The 17,525-nt window shown below is 41.1% G+C and overlaps 1 protein-coding gene and 1 long non-coding RNA gene across 3 annotated transcripts; both read left to right on the top strand.

The window, feature by feature from the left end:
* The first annotated feature begins 564 nt into the window (after positions 1–564).
* Positions 565–15,529, top strand: LOC117954714. Its single transcript, XR_004658884.1, has 3 exons — positions 565–575; positions 13,930–13,933; positions 15,397–15,529. It is a non-coding gene; the product is annotated as an uncharacterized LOC117954714 (long non-coding RNA).
* Positions 6,352–12,269, top strand: LOC117954713. 2 transcript variants are annotated; one of them, XM_034888672.1, is made up of 3 exons: positions 6,352–7,802; positions 9,551–10,199; positions 11,867–12,269. In XM_034888672.1, exons 1-2 carry the CDS (start codon positions 6,792–6,794, stop codon positions 10,094–10,096), a joined length of 1,557 nt encoding a protein of 518 aa, XP_034744563.1. In that variant the 5' UTR covers positions 6,352–6,791; the 3' UTR covers positions 10,097–10,199; positions 11,867–12,269. The 2 variants fall into 2 exon arrangements, with proteins under 2 accessions (XP_034744563.1, XP_034744562.1); XM_034888671.1 differs by having other exon boundaries at positions 6,353–7,802; positions 11,864–12,269.
* Positions 15,530–17,525: the final 1,996 nt, after the last annotated feature.

The following is a 17,525-nucleotide window of genomic DNA, read 5'->3' as shown; positions in this document are numbered from 1 at the left end:
AAGCCCAACATTTTAAAAGGAGGCTTTTTAAATATGTATATTTCATGGCCTAGTTTTTTTTCTTTTTTTCTTCACTATCTAGCACTGTCTTTAGTCGAAATTATAAAGTGTCCAATACTTTGGTTTATGTCCAAATATCTGCAAAACTAATGACGTTCTCATCATCTGTTGTACTTTGATTGGTGCTAATCAATTACTTAATGCTAACAGACTAAACCAAGCTGGTTAACATAGTAAATGTTAAACCTAATCACAAACATGTTAGCATTGTCATTTTAAGCATGTTAGCATGCTGACGTTAGCATAAAGCCTTTAAAGAGCTGCAATGTGGCTGGAATGTGGCCGTAGTCTTTTAGTCCTGTTTAACACAAACACGTTAATGTCATTTTTTTCTTGGTGGAGAGCACGTTTGTTGTTTTTTTTGTCGTGGTAAACACAAATTTTGATCTAATGTCTTTCAATTTGAATTTGTTTTTGTGGTGCTCGGCACATAATGGGAAGCATCCATGTGGAAGTTAGGTTAAGGGAAAGATCAACGTGGAAAGGACACGTTATACGCCGGGACACGATCCACTGTCTCTGGGGTGAAAGTCCTGTGTTGTTTGTCCCATCCACCACCCCAGCCAACCTCCATGCCCAGATTTTTAGCTTTTCATACTACTCGCTACCGTAGTTGTGCGGTCATCACAAACACGCTTCCCATTGACATACATTAGATTGAAATTTGTGCCACCACAAAAAAAAACACAAACATGTCCATGTACACTAATCAATAGATTAAATAACGTGACCATTTCACGAAATGCCGTGAGACTGGGTTGTACATGTTCTCCTCATCCCTACAAGTATTTTCGGTTGTTACACTCAATGCAATGGTCCTCGAAGCATTGATTTCTCAAAACTTTGTCTATATCGTCAATGTTTTGTTCATGGGATTGTTCTGATTCTGCCGGAGGTCCCTAACCTTCCCTCAACTCTTTGTTTTGGCATTCTGAACTCCGGTTGATTAGGGTAACATGCTCCTTAACAGCTCCAACCAACAATCAAGTTATACTGTATTTATCTTTTTAGAGTAAAATTCGCAATACAAACTGGACAGCCATTTTAGTTCCAGAGCTTGCCTCCCTATGTACAAATGTTCCACCAAAACAACTTCCTTCCCAAGGTTATTTTGCAGAGGCACCATACCTGCGCCGGTGCTTAACGCCACTCAAGACGAATGTTATTGGTTTTTAAAAATCACGTTTTTCTCCTATCCTCACCGCTGTGGAGATAGGTCTAGCAATGAGAGACTAATCAAAACTTAATAATTTAGTGCAAAACTCCCATTTCCTTTCCGTCAATTATTGCAACAGCTTTCTGCAATCAATCTCAGCTGTGCCTTTTTTAGGCAACTCTATCCATCATTATCATTATCCTGTCCATTAGTACCCTTTTGCCTTTAACAGCTGACTCCCAAGTGGTGTTCCTAGAGCTCCCCACATAAAGACAAGGAAGCTACAGCACCCTGAGGTCTTTAAACACTTTGTGTGCATGTTTTGACTGACCATGTAAAATGGTCTCAAGCTTTCATTTTAATTCTTATGAAGAAAAGGAAAATGTAAGTCTACACTTAACAGTAACTTTCTAGTCTGACTATCACCAGACCAAGCCAACCCCAATAGATTTGAGATTGAGCGTTGGTCTAGGGAGTCTGCTCTGTATTTTCTCTGCACAAGTGGCGTGACCAGTAGACGTAGTCCAAATGACTCTGCACCAACAATCAGGTTGACATAAAAGCGACAGCGGCATCAAAGGGTTTTTCTGCGATTTGGTGGCATTCAGAGGCCGCTGTTTTGAATGTAAACAAGAAGTTGCTTGGTCACTTCTCTATCGTCATTGTGTTAAACCTGCCAATAGCGCGCCAGGTAGATAAGCAAATTTGTGATTGGTTCCTGCAAAATTTTAATTTAAAAGAAGGAGAATTGAACGTGCAGGTTTCCAGACCGAGCTGCAGGGCAAAATCAAATCGCTGGCAGAGTGGGCGACGTTTACCCAGGCTAGTAATTTTCCGTCCTTGCACAAAGAATGAAGGAATAAAAGCAGTGATGTGCTCTATAGTCTACTTAACTGTCCTTTAAAGCAAGATCACACCACATCTCTCAGCTTCCAAGGTCACACTAAAACCATTTTGTTCTCCGACATAAACTGAAAAAGAGTAACTTATGATTTGCATGACGCAGCGTTTTTGTGACACCATGATGCAATTGGGTTTCCTGGCTCTGAATTGTTTTTATAATCCTCTTTGGAATAATGTAACCATTGTGTTCCCTAAAAGCAGGACATGCACAGACACACACCAAGAACTGATGTAAGATATGACCTCACTGGGTGTCAGATCTAACGTGATCTTCTGTAAAATAGACTCGGCACTGTCACTAGTCACTATCCTACAATGGAGAAATCACTTCTGACTGTGGTTTTTCTGGCTATTTTTGTCTTAATGAGCCCAATCTTTCCTCAAAGGAAAATTGGCTTGATTTTTTTGACACACCATTGGTCTTTTCTTGCAATAAAAAATACAATTTCATGTCAAGGGTAGATAAAAGATTTACTTGCTATTTCACATAGATGGTTGCCCTTCAGGAGATGCTATAATTTTCTCACAAAAGTAGATAATTTTGAACACGTTAAATTGACCTCATCTAACGATGCAGAAACTGCACACGTCTAATTTTGTACTTGAGCAGTACAGTGAGCAGGTAAAAGCTATTTTCTGTAATTTAAACAAAAGGCATGGAAGATTTTAAGGCGATAAAGTGAAACAGATGAGTACTGCAGAGTCATGTTGATGCCCCTCATATTTAATACATTTAAAATAAAGCACTGATCTGAGCAGCTGCATGAAAGAAGTGTCTCCATAGGACTGACTGCTGTATTTTTTGGGGGGAGGGAGTCTCTGTTGCCTGCTGGTCTTTTTTATAGCCTCATTATGCAGTGTTATAATTATAATGTACTGTATGTGATGGGGAGTTTAAAATACTAATGGGATGAACATAAGGTAGCAAGAACATGTGATCATTGCATTGGTATAATACTTCTGTTGGCTCTAAAGTCAGTGAACACAATGTTCACAATAGCACAACCCGATATTTAAATCAAAGAACTCATTAAACACACTGTATCTGTTTGCCGGTGTAAGAGGAACAGTCTGTAATGGGAGTTAACAAAAGTTCACAACAGTTTGTGACTCAAAGCTGCCAGTGTTACGTTAAAAAAACCTTTTAATAATTAATGTTTTGGAGATACTGTAATAGGATTTCATTTGATGTATTGTATATAGTTTGGTATCAAACCTAAATTTGTCCTTAGCACAGAGTATTTAAAACTGCATCTTTATTAAAAGTACTGAAAACCGTCATCAAATGTCAAGTCTGCTAGGTAGCCTTGTTTACTTTTCTTTTAATCACATAGTTCCACATTTTAATCATCATTTGGACAGTTTTATACCATTTTATTAAGGCAGAAGCAAAATGTATCTCAGCATAAATTCTTTCAGGAGGACCTAACTTTTAATTGGTGCACTGCTAATCAGTTCAGCTGTTATCTTAATAAATATACTTTTTGTTGTGCATAACTGTCACATATCTGCAACTAGTCTCTCCTGATTTAATATAGCTCAGTATAAATTCTTTCAAAAGACCTAATTTAATCAATGCTCTCTTCCTAAATAGAATCAGCTGGTGGAGACGTTCACCTTCCTGTTAAACCAATCAGAATCGTACACAAATTGCAAGGGCCAATCACAGAGTCACAACTTTGCTATAAATCTGTTTCTCCCTGTGCTATTCAGCTGTCATAGCAGGCAAAGAGTGTGACCCTTCCCCTCCCCTTCCTCCTCCAGTCATCTCCTGACCGGTCCGGAGCGTCCTTTGGTCTGGTCCTTGGGCTCCTTCGTCGCCAGCACCGGTATCTAGAGTCCATCTAGGGGTCTGATGGTTATCTACCCCTAAACAGATGTACGAAATATTCGTATTGCAATGGAAACTAATCGCCAAAGACTTTGTAGATTTTATTGAGTTTTACAACAAACCTCATTTGCATATCTGCAAACATATCTCTCCTAATTGACATATAACACCGGCTCAATTATTATTAGCTAGATTTTCTTTTCCTTAGGGTTTAGTTAGTGTGTTCCTTATTTGATGAGTTTGCACACCAACTGAGAAACAATGGAATACTGTTCAGCAGTGTTTTTCATGTAGCATCTTAGGTCATTTAAATGAATATTAAATGGATATGACACACTGGGAGGCAGTTCAATGAGGACAAAACTAGCCAAGGCAGTGTGGTGATATAATAGACAAAAGATTAACCATATCACATACAGAATTTCTTGCTAACTAATTACATTACATAGCACTAATTACAAACAATTTGCACAATGTGGGACACATGGGTCCACATCAGTAAATATCTGGGCTGCATGCATCTTGCAGGAGGGTAAATAGGCCATATGTCATCTGACAATGCCAAAACGTATTGAGCTCTTGTTATAGACTCGTATCCATATGTGCTAATTAGGTCATCTTGACCCTGGTGAGGACATGAGGGTTACAGAGGGGCAGAGAGTGTGGCTGCCATTCTCTACTTCGTGGTTGCCCTCCAGTCGTGCAGCCAAGCGGGTGGTGGGCAGGCCAACACAAAAGAGTGTGATGTAAGAGCTGCACAAGCTTGGAACTTTCTGAGGCAACACACACGCACACAAACACTACATCCACCTATAGGTAAGGGTACAGATAGTATGACAAGTTTTGATATTCCTTTTGTACGTAAACATGTCCAGGGAGAGCTAGTAGTTTTCTTAAGTCAAGGAAAGTCAAATAAAAAAGCAGAAAAGAATTAGTTTCAAATGTATGAAAAGGTTGAAAGGACACAGTTGACAAAAAATAAAAGTAGAGCGAGATTGCTTTTCTTGCATTAAAGGTTGCTGATATGACAATACTGATAACCAACGTCAATTTTGTTAGGGTAAGGGTTATGCCGGCACCATGCATTTGTCCCTTAATTTCTCTTACTATAGTTTGAATCACCATGTGATGGCTACTTGGATTTTTCAGTCATTTAATTAACTGGTAAAGCTAGTACACTGGTAAATTAACTGGGATCATTGTCTATCTATATATACACACAGTATATAAATAAGACTGTTAAGTCTAACAAGGAATTACATCAATACTTGTATATAAAAAGGGGTCGCTAGTAGTGATACTAATACAGTAGATATGTTAAGGTAAAGTCACTCCAGCTGTGTTTTATCTACAACAGCAATCTTTCCCAGCAGCTTGGACCGGACTGCTGATCCTCCTCGGTTGTTTTTCTCAGTAGTTTTTTTCTTTTCTTTTTACAACCCATTGTATTTAAAGCTTCAGTTATTTTCTTTGAAAAAAAACACCTTGCTTCTTCAGTCGCTGTGGATTAAGAGCCACAACACAGGCGCGTTATGCTATTTTGGAGAGAAAGAGAGAGAGAGAGAGAGAGAGAGAGAGAGAGAGAGAAATCTTGATCACTTCTGGTTTTCTACTTTTGTTTGAAAGAGATTTTTGATCCATTCACCGGAAATTATGGTCATCTATGATGAGCAGAGATTGATTTGTAATAAAAAAAAGGGGATGATGCATTCAATGCTTGAACACGTGGTTTGACTTTTCTGACAGTGGGCTGTTTAAGTGGCATGTAAACACTATTGTACGGACTTGAGAGGGTGATGGTTGCAACAGCAGAGGGAAGTTTTGCTCAACTGTTGAGGTGAAACATTGAAACCGAGACATGGATAGAGTGGGAATGAGAGGAATGGCAAAGGACCAAGAGGAGAAGGAAATGGTGGGGAAAGAGGTAGAAAAAGGAGATACAGAAAAAAAATTTGAAAAAATGTTCATTGTACAATGGCCATGGCTCTGTCTCCTTGACTCAGAATGCTGTCTACTCCCTCGTCTGCGTACGTTGGAAACCCCACCTCCCAAGTGCGTCTCTCCTCCCCTCCCCTTACCTCCTCCTTCAGTCTCCGACCGAGGAATCCCAGGCAGCGTTTAATTGCAGAGTGCAAAGTCTTTAGTTGGGCTAATGAGCTCAGCACCGGAGCTGGGACTCTTTCACGCACTCTTTGAAAGACAGAAACCCATACGGTGTCCTTTACCGTGGGAGCCCCACTAGGCAGCTGGATTTTAAGTGGAGGAGAAAGAAGGAATTCATGAATTCAGGTACAGCCGACTATGTGAGAGAATATACTAGAGGCAGGAGACAGAGTAAGAGGTGGAGAAAGAGAGGAGAGCGGGAGAGGGGAGGGGAGGGGAGGAAACGGGAAATACACAGTCACACAGAGAGAGAGAGAGAGAGAGACGGGAAGCCTGCAGCGGCAAATGAGACAGAACAACGAGGCGGGAGAGGTAGAAAGAGAGACAGAGAGGGAGGGAGGTGGAGAGGGGCCCTGTGTAGGAGAGAGGGCTACAGGGTGAGGAAGAAGGAGTAGAAAAAAAGTTATAAGAGTTAAGAAGAAAAAAGGTCCGGGGAGAGAAAAGAACGGGTGCAGAGATTAACAAGTACAGGAGAGAAGAAGGGGAAACAACAGACAGGAAGGAAGGGGAGGGAGAAGTTCTGGGTAGAGAGGGAAAAAAAAGAGCTGAAGAAAAGTTTTCTTGTGGGAAGACGCAGATGAGGAAAACAGAGTGAGTGAATGACTGGGCTAGAGGCAGGAGAGAGGGGAGGAAACCAATTGTTTTCTAAGGCGTTTTCCACAGAAGACTTCTTTGGACATGTACACAGAAGGCGCACAAACAACGGGACACCACCGATTTATTCAGCACATCAACACCACCAAACGCTGCTCCTGCCAGCACTGCGTCCACTATGAGCAGCCAGCGTACGGCCATCACGGTGGGCCGGGACACCAACCAGCATCAGTCAAACAGACAGCCCACCCATCTCTGGACTGCAGGAGAGACACCCAGGCTCCTCGGGTTAAAGACGTAAAAGGGAGAGCTTTCGTGGTGGACAGAGCTGAGAGAAGCGGTCATCGCAGCCCACAGAGGAGGCCTGTGTTTGCAGGGCCGGGCCTTTACAGCCAGTCAGATGACTTGAGCCAAGTTTACCCCTGGGAGTTGAACCCTGCCAAGTGGAGCTACCCGCTGGAGCCTGGGGTGAGACACTACCCGTCTGTCAAAGAACAGTGTAGCTGTGTGGTGCGCAGCGACACCAGGGCACACCCCTTTAACGCCGGGATACCACATCCACTCCCCCATCTTCAGGTCAAAGGTCAAGGGTACAGGCACAAGAAGACTGTCAGGTATGTCTCCGTGGATGAGGAGGAGGAAAGTTGTGGATGCACCTCTGAGAACTATTATGCGGAGCCACACAATCCCCATGTGGGTCATTTACAAATGCCAAATGGCCACTGTGGACCAAGGCCTGTGTTCTTTCAGGGAGGGGAGGAAAGAGATAGCCATCAGGACCGGGGAAGACTGAAGGCTGGATCAGAGGAGGGCTGCAATGGACGCAGTGGCTCTCACAAAGCTTTCTTCTCCACTGAAGTCCCACAAAATCAGTTGAATCAAAACCGAGAAAAGGGTCTCTGTGTCCCACCCTCTGGCATCACCAGTCCGGAGCCCTCAAAATCAACAACCAACAGTGATCACCAGCACCAGGTTTCAGAGGTGGTGAAGCAGAAGAGGAGGCAGGATTCGGTGAGGGATCAAATCAGACAAGTGGTGACAGATCTGGAGGATGTGTTGGGGGGTTTGAAGCAAGTTCACGTTGAGATGAAAGAGGTAGGAGGGTCTATTATTATAGATGTTTATTCTTTACATCAGGTGTCTACAGATGAAGGTCTGCATTAGTCGCAGAAGTCACAGCCTTTTATTGATGTTCCCCTGGATATTGTGACATTTAAAACGATAAAGGGGAAACACTACAGGCAAAAATATTCTTTTTTAATTATGAGGTTTTGGGCTATTTTGCTTTTATACCATGTCATCTTTCAGACTAGTGTAAAAAACATCCAAAATACACATCAAGATATTTTGTTTTACTTCATTTTGTCTTTCTGCGTCGGTAGATTTCTCCTAAATTTATCAAAAGTTTGCTCCTTTGCATGCTGTATTTAAACAAAAATGTCAGAAAACTTAATACAAAAATAATTGACTTAATGTAAGAAATCAGCTGGGAATGTTTCATGGTAATAATTGTTAAATGTTTCACCCTATTCCCCTGTGGTGTCTCGCAAAAAAAAGTTTTTGCGATCAGATCGACACACGCCGTGCATCTGTGTGACCACAGAGCTTTTCAGTTTGTGTGTGTGTGCATGGGGACTGCATTGTTTGTGACTCACACATCAACTCCTACCAAAGTGGTGATTGAGAATGATTTGCACTGACCTTTTGCAGAATGCTGCAGAAATTGGCAGCGTTCCGGCCATCACATTAAAAAGCCTGGCTTGAGACTGTTACTAAATTATACCTTGCTCTTACAGTATCCATTTTGCATGCAGTTGTAAAATAGCATTGATTCACAGCTGAATGCATCTGTACAAGGTCTGACATTGTCCTCAAGCAACATTACAAATTAAAAACCTCCATAATTTTGAATTAAGACATTTGGCACACACAAAAAGTACATCAAAATAAACCAGGTTTGATTTGATTGACTTGCATATTGCTTCAGTTTCAGCACTGTCAGAGACAAATATGTGGTTATTAATACACTTTGCCAGTGGTGCAAAAGGTACATTGACTTAAGTACCTATAACACAATGTAAAAAAGCTCCATTACAAGTACCAGCCTGCATTTTAATACTAGTCATCTAAAAATGCATAGATATCATCAGCTAAATAATATAGTAATACAAGTGTCCAAAATGAAAGTAATTCATGAAAAATGGCACCTGTTACTGGTAACCACATACATCATTTGATTGTTAATAATGATTTATCAATGGATGATCAGATTTGTTTCTGTTGAGGAAGGTCCATGTGTTTACTTATACATGCAGCTACATGGTTCAGTCCAGTTATTTCCAACCAATGGTGTCAGGGCCCCTCCAAACACAAGATAAATCTGAGGGGTTGTGAGATGATTAATGTGAGAAAAAAGAGCTTTTTGTGCAATATTGAAAAGTGTCACCTCTCTAACAGGAAACGTCTCCTTGATGGAACTGCAAACAACTCATAGACATCTGAAATGTAACAAGAGGATCTAAACTAGACACTTTATTTTGTATAGGGTCATGAGCCCCAAAAAGTTGGAAACTCCTGGTTTAACTTTTTAGAATGCATTGAACTTTAAAAGCTTATCAAATGTTTTATGTGAAATCTTCATGAATATAGCTGTCAAAGACATAGTAGTACTAATGGAATAAAAAGTACAAGATTTCACTTGAAATTGCAGTGGAATAGCATTGAAGTGGAATTAAATGGAATATGCAAGTAAACTTACGTACTGTAAGAGTATATGAACTTAGTTTCTTTCCACCACTGCATTTTGGACAAATACCGATTGTCTTTGTTCTCTCTTCATTTAGGTGGTCCAGCAGATTGATCGTCTCACAGCCAGAATCGACCTCAGCGAGGAGGTACCCTGCATCACTCAGGGGTCATCCACTAAATTTCATGGTTCAACTCATCCAAGTGACCTCAGGCTGGCACCGCTACCCAATCACAAGCCTGCTCCAGTCCCGGCGTTACAACACATCGACAAAGAACGCATCATCTTAAGAACTAACTCTCCATCCCCTGTTCACATGGCATCGGTTGTCAAAACCAGCCGCTTCACTCCACCCAGCCACAGTAAGGACATCAACCACGAAAGGCCAGGTGTAAATGGCCACCCGCCTCACTTCCCTCCCTCCAGAGACACCAACCACATTGGCCAAACTCATCCTGAGCCCCACCCACAGAGCCTAGACCCTAAAGTCATTATTGCCAACAGCACATCCAATTCAAAGACTCAGAAGCCTCCTCTGTACCCTCAAAACGGACGCTGTGGGAAGGGCCAATACCTGCCTCCCAAGCCTGTAAAGACCCCTGCCTACTCGGGGAGAGGCTGCCAGAGCACCAGTATGGTGTGAAAGAGGGGGGGTGGTCTGCCCCAGTGCTATGGGGGCCTGAAACATGAGACCCTGCAGCAGTGAGTGGAGGTCAGAGTGGGACCAAGCAGGGGAACAACTCATGGTAATTTCAGATACAAGAGGACTTTTTTCCCTCTTATTTTAGTGTTGACGTTTCCATCAGCGCTCTCAGCTGATGACGTTTGCCGTGTTTACTGGCAGCGTAGTTTTCAAAGTCAGTAAATGAATTGCTGTGTTCCTCCCTGTTACAAAAAAGGGTTTATGTTCCTGTCTGATGTCTGTGTGTGGGCGGCGGCCGAGGGGGCGTAATGTGTCTGCTTTTGTTGATGTCACATGAGTTCCCAGCCTTTACTACACTGCAAAATGTGTCTGTCTTGGCAAGTGAAATGAGAAATTTGTATTTGTGTGATGCTTGTGTGGTCCAAATCAGCCATCAGGGTAAAAACGTCCCTTGCTTAAGTAGAACAAAACTTCTTTGAGTAGTAGTAGTGAGGAATATCTGATCTTGTAAAACAAGATAAACCACTGTTTGTTTTTTGCACATTTTAAAATAACGCTCCAAATAAGGTGAAGTTTATTTAAGCAGCTTTAAAGTTCTTTGGATACAAATTTTTCATACTTTAATCACTTTAATCTAAAACCAAAAAGAACGATAACGTTTTGTTGTTAGAAAACTTTTTTTGCACTGTATCTTAGTCATAACTTCGAGGGAACTGAGAGTTGGCAGGAGACCCCTGCGCCACTTGACTCCAATCATGTGACACAAAAGAGGCGTCATATTTACAGGATGATCATAGCTCTGACTCAGAATTGGCTTGATTTACTGTTAGGGGTTGATGAGGAACTAAAGCTTTCTTCTTGTGCCATAGTCAGATGTATAATTACTGACTGTGAACTAGGAGCAGACTTCACAACAAGATGACATCTGTGAAAAGTCCCTCCAGCAGATGGGGAAAATTAAACAGCAGAAGCATACAGTTCCTTCAAAAATTCCACCATTACAGATGCTGCAGAGACTGATGTGCATGTTTCTGTACTTCCCTCTTGTGCAGAGTATGTGTAACTGCAATCTATTTTTCTGGCCTCTGAATTGGGCAAGCACAATCTGGTTTTAATCATAAAACCCCCTGGCTACATGCCAGAATGGAGTAAGGCAAACTCTTGGTATATCTGTGACGTCCATATAAACATAGGCACCGCTGCACAGAAAGGCTCCTCTTATCATTCTGAAGGGAGATGCGCTTCAAGCTTCAGGACAAGGCTGGCAGCCAGAGAAACAGGTCAAAAAGTGCATGTGCTTTCACTTTCATTTATATAGCGATACAAGAGTTTACTTAGTTGTAAGTGTAATGTAGCTTTTCTGTTCAACACTGCCCTTTCTTTTCACTTTCAAAGTCTTTCAAAGCACTGATGCAGTTGACATTATAAAAGGCCTGAATCATCTGAATTAGTCACCCAGAGCAGACTCGATGTTAAAATGGCTAGCACAACAGATTTTGTGACACACACACACACACACACACACACACACACACACACACACACCTCTTGCCACAGGAAAACGTTGATACAATCTTGTTTACAATGCCCCTCCACCTGACAAGGACACACACAGTGCTTCACTTTCCTTGCAAACGAACACTCTCTCTGTGGCTCTCAATCAATGAATGACGCTACAAGAAAAGCCTTAAAAAGCACAGTTTGTATGAGTCAGATCTCACTGAGTTCAGAATTTAATTTTTTTTTTACCCTCTTTTCTGATTCCAGCAGGAGGTGATGCCACAGAGACAGGCTGTCAGTCGGTGGAAACAGAGTATGGCCTGAAGGTGGGGATATTTCCAAAGGGAAAAGCCCCCCAAAGGGTCGACCTGCAACTGTATGTCACAAGAGCACAGAAGCATGGCGGACTAGCAGTGAAACCTCTCTGAGAAGTGTTTTACTGTTTCTGGTGAGACAGTGGCAAATAACGATAAGGATATGCTGTGAAATGTTGCTAAACAACCATCAATATCTTTTAATGTTAATTTATTTTATACTATTTTATATTGCTAACAAATCCATTTTCAGGCAGCTTACACCAGTATGCATACTACTTAACCTGACAAAGCATGATTTCAGACTTTTACAAGTTTCATGATGTAGGTATTTTAGAAATTTAACAACTGATCCCAATTTGATCCCGTGATGAAAGTTTGCTTGGCGTCTGGTGTAAACACACAGCCTAAGAGGTGTTACCTTGACTGTTGAATCTTCCACATTTAAGTATTAAATAAATGAATTGATGCCAGCATTTTATTGCCCCTGAATCTGGGAAGGTATTTACGTGTTCACTGAGTCTGTTAAACTTATCCTAAATGGTAGACGTTGTGGAAATACTTCTGGGGCTGATCTGGAGATGGCAGTGTGTAATATTTCATGGCCCTATTCTGTCAGGGTGTCTCAGGCCAGCCAAGCCAGGGTCTGTGTCTGTTTGTTTAAATCTTGTCTGAGATTTTCACCACTCTACTCTTACAAGCTTCTGCTGCTATCAGAGCACACAGCTTCCACATACTATTTCAAAACATCCCTCACTTTCTGTCTCTTTTTCGGTGTTTATCACTGATGGAAATGGTGATAGATGGAAGATTACACATGCAAACCGGTAACTGTAAGTATGCAGTTTGACAACACACAGATTTACCTCTTGGAATTCATTGTAGGCTAATCTTTGATACAATTGGTCGTTTATTTCAGACAGAGGTAGACATGAGCATGTCATTACTAAGAAGCAACTTAAGTTGTCTTGTCATTCGTCAGACAACTTAAGTCTGACGAATGACTACTGTTACATATATCAAGATTGCTAAATAAGCAATCATTTTCCAATTAACCTGACATTCTTTTATGCCCCATAAATTGAATGAAAATGCTGTCTCCAGCTTTGCATTGTTTTCAGCAAATCTGTTTAAAACATGAACCACAGATTTTAAAGTAGCTATAATCAATATTTTTAATAAAAGGGGGTCGCTCATAATCACCCACTGATAATTATCACCTGAATCTGGAGCTCCCTTTGGCTTTGCAGAGTTTTATAGTGAGTTTCAGCAACTGGTAAACTAAACAATTAAAGCTGTAAATTTACTATCAGGTATCACTCTCTGGTGAACAAAGTGGAGCATTCGGCACCTAAAGAGACACATTTTCGGAGTTGGCGGAGACCAAAAACTAAAACTAAAAGAGAGTGAACATTGGACTTACCAACATGTCTGCTAAAGGTAATACAAAAGACCTTTTCTCACACCAAGGACCAAACGGGAAAAGGAAAATACAGCCGTTTTTACACGTTAAAACCTTCCACACCAAATCAGACACAACATATTCATATTGTTGTGTTTACTATAATAAACCCACCCTCACAGTTGACTGAGACAGTAATGAGGTTGGCTGGACTTGAATAGAGTACAACCTTCCAAACAACCTCAAAACAAGGAGAAGGCCCCCGACAACGTTACCTAGACACTGTTGAATGGAAACTCTGGTGTCCGTATTCCAGTTTACGTTAGGGCAGATACACATGTTAATCTATTCCTTGATTTTGTTCTTGTGTTTTTGGTTTTGGAAAGGCTAAAAAAAACACACCACCTTCCATGCTCTTTATATGATCTACAAAAGCCGTGGCTCTACAGTCCCATGCACACCTCCAAAACAGGTGGAGAAATCTTAATTTTGACATAGCCTACTACCCAGAAAGCACCAAACATCGGACTTTCATCGGCATTACAGAAGTAAGTACATAGAAGAATGTCTGTGATGGTCACATAACATTCCAGGACGTTGGGCAGAGCACGGAGAAGACTGGTGAATGTTGTATGGCGGCGCAACCGTTACAGCGGCTCTACTGTAGCATGTAGGAGATGGAGACGAAAAACACTTATGACTCATAGGTGATTGTGCTCCAACGTTAATTGAGAGAAGTCAGTAAAAAAACAAAAACAGAATTTGATCAATATCAATATATTAACAGTTACGTTAATGTAAAAAAATGTGGGAAGATAGTTTTACAGACTTTTTGTAGCTGGTCAAAAGTTTGAGAAGTTGATGCACTGTGGGACAATATGGACTCTTTGATCTGAGTGAAAATATTCACTTTAACATGTTAATAAACACACAAAAGCAGGAGGCACACATCCTCACATTTGAGACGCTGGAACCAGATGGGTGTCATTTAAGCTTAAAAAATGCCCTAAATGATTAGCTGGACTAACAAATTCTGCTTTTCTTACAAGAGCAAAGACGCTATTTTCATAGCTTAGTCATGAACTCTGTTAGAAGTATTTCCATGTTCCACATAAAGTTTATTTTAGCAGTGGGATAATTACATGGTCTTTAGAAGACCTTTCCTTTCTCTTCCATTTAACTTACTTTAAAAAAAAACATCTTGTTCAGAACGCTGTATAAATACCAAGTTGAAATCATAAAACAACCATCAATCCTCAGAGTGATTACTTTAAGGTCTGCAGGCCTGGATCTTAGATAAGGTCCTTTTCACCTAAAGCATAATAGACTTTGAGAAAGGCCATGTCTTGGCCTGCTATCCAAAACTGATCCTTTCTGCATACCCCTTCTATGAATCTTGTTAGACAGAAGGTACACCGGCTGAGCCGTTGGCTGTGCCAGCTTTGTAAATAACTTAGTGACTCTGGAATTTCAGACAGAGATTCAGACCAAGAGCAACACCAACTCTTAGTACTGCCACCTCCTGTTTGTCTCATCTACCCAAAAACAATACATGAGAAGGAAGCTCTTAATACCACAAGTGTAGGATGTCTGTCCAGTGGAGTATTTATTCCTTGGTTAAGACTATGGATGGAAAACAATAGCAGGCTGAACAACGAGCAATGTTCACTGCCCCCTTTGGGTTTAAGGGTTACTCATGTTTTGGGGTTTTTGGTCAGAAGCGCAATCTACACCCCAGAGCATATATATATACACACATATGTATATATATACACACACACATACCTATACACATATATATATATATATATACAGTATATATACACACATATATACACACACATACATATACGCAGATACAGACAGTATACACATATATATGCATGTGTGTATAGATATGCACACACATACAGCATACACATACACATACACATACACGTACACATATATATACACATACATCTATAGACATACAGTATACATATTTAAAAAATGTTATAACACTGGCCTCAAAAATCCTGAAGTGCGTATTGGTACTTTTTCCATAATTTTTTGTTTAGATGTATAACATGTGTTGCGGCCAGAATCAAGGGAAATTTACCTAAGGAAAGGTCAGGAACAGGTTTTCAGGGTGGCAACAGGAAGGTAGTCCGAACATTCAAACGATCCATAATAGGCACGGCTGGTGAGAAGCTCAGGAACAGGAAACAGGCAACAATCCAGGAAGAGGTAAAAGAATCAAGCTGGAACATCAAGGATGAGATACAAATTCAGGAAAATGGGAAAGGCCTCAGGTATAGGCCAGGGTTCAGGTTCAGATGGCTGGAAGCAAAGGCATGAGCAAAACTGACAATCTGGCAGGAAATAAGTGGAGATAGTCAGGTATACTGCAAAGCTAATTAGGGAAACGGGAAGCAGGTGAGTATGTGGGCGGGGTAAGGCCAGGTGATGGAGAAGGGGTTATTTCAGAACAGGATGGAGCAGGGACAACAGAGCATAAATACCAGCAGGTGGCTGGAGTTTTATTTCTGTAGTCAACATTACATTTTCAAAAGTCAATCAAACAGTTTGATTTGATAAAACTCTTTGCTTCACAGTGTTTGATGCCAGATAATGAGACATATTTCCAATTGTGTCTAAAGGCTTCCTTCAGGCATTTAAAGCAAAACAGTTGTGTGTGTTGGAAGTGAGAGATAACACCAGACAGACATTACAATGGATCAACAATCAAAAAAAAAATAATAAATCCTCTGAGTCATCCTTCCAATACCACCCAAGCCATAATACCACCCAGCTTGAAAGAGAAACATAATTCATCACCAGTCCCACTTGGATGACTTCTCTGTGCTTTGTTTCAGCGCACAATGTCGTTTTCAATCTCTAAATTTACAACACTGTGTATACTGGTTGTGTAAGTGACCCCAGAGTGAGGAAGCAACCCAGTATATCTGCCCTACAAGCCCTCGCAAGTCTACGGCTGACCTCAGCACTGTTCTTAATCTTGACGGGATGACAGAACTGCTGAGGAATTTCTCTGCTCTGTGCCTAAACCAACCGGTCAAGACTCTCTTTTTAGGCTGAGCATGATCCTCAGTTACGTCGCCCGCCGGCTCTTACGTGGCCCAGCTTTGTTGAAATATGACCTGCAAATACCAAACCCTGGCCTTAGTAACCTCTCCAAACGCTGCCCACCTACGTGCAGATGCGTTCTGAAAGTGTGTCTCCTTTCCATAGTATGTTCAGTGTAGGCTGCAGGCAGATGTGTTTGTCGGGCCAAATGAGAGAGTGCCAGCTTGCCTTTTTTTGGCTTTTGCCAATGCTGTTCTGTGCTTGTGTAAGACTAACAAGAGACTCTGCCCAGATGTTGGTGTGAAGCTCCACAGCTGAGCAAACAAGCACTGTCTTCTCTACAGCATGACATGTTTAAAATGACATGCTGGTCCAAAAAGGAGGAGACCAGCTGAGTTCTAAAGGAACACAGTTAGCCAATCTCTCATCACCTGTTCAGCTTGTTAGAACAGCTTAAAGTTCAACATCCCTTGAATTTTTATTGGCTCTGGAGCTTTCAGTGTTTAAAGTGAGTAAGAAAAAACTATTTTAAGAGACTGAAAAGTAAATAGAAATCACAAGACTAATGCCAAATGGCAAAACAAACAAAGAAATCCTCCAGAATCAGTGATTTTATACTGTTTTTATCAAGAACTGAGCAGAGATGAAAAAACAACAGCAATCTGTTTTACCTGGGGCTTCTGGCCATGGCTTCCCTTCTCTAAACCATTCAGAGTTTAATGTAAGATATTAGTTGGTGTAAATCAAGTGGGAGACCATGGATGGCACTTTGTCTGTCTGTCTGTTTGTCTGTCTGTCTGTCTGTCTGTCATTCGGTCCACCACTTTGGTCCAGACGGAAATATGTCAACAACGTTTGATGAATTGCCATTCAATTTTGTACAGATATTCATGGTCCCCAGAAGTTAATGCAGCATTGATTTTTCTTCTAGTGTCCCCATGAGGTTGACATCTTGTGTTTTTTAGTAAAATGTCTTGTATTGGATGGATGGCCAAGAAATGTGGTACAATATTAATGTTGATTATATACTTTTCATCCAGAGCTACCATCCGGTCAAAGTTTTAATTTGTGCAATATTTTGGTTGATGACCAAATACCTGCAAACAAACAACATTCCCATCAGTCCCGGCTATACTTTGTGTTT

Source organism: Etheostoma cragini, chromosome 12 (assembly GCF_013103735.1).
Source record: "Etheostoma cragini isolate CJK2018 chromosome 12, CSU_Ecrag_1.0, whole genome shotgun sequence".
NCBI lineage: Eukaryota > Metazoa > Chordata > Actinopteri > Perciformes > Percidae > Etheostoma > Etheostoma cragini.
The sequence above is the reverse complement of the archived record's forward strand: the minus strand, read 5'-3'. Positions and strand labels throughout refer to the sequence as shown.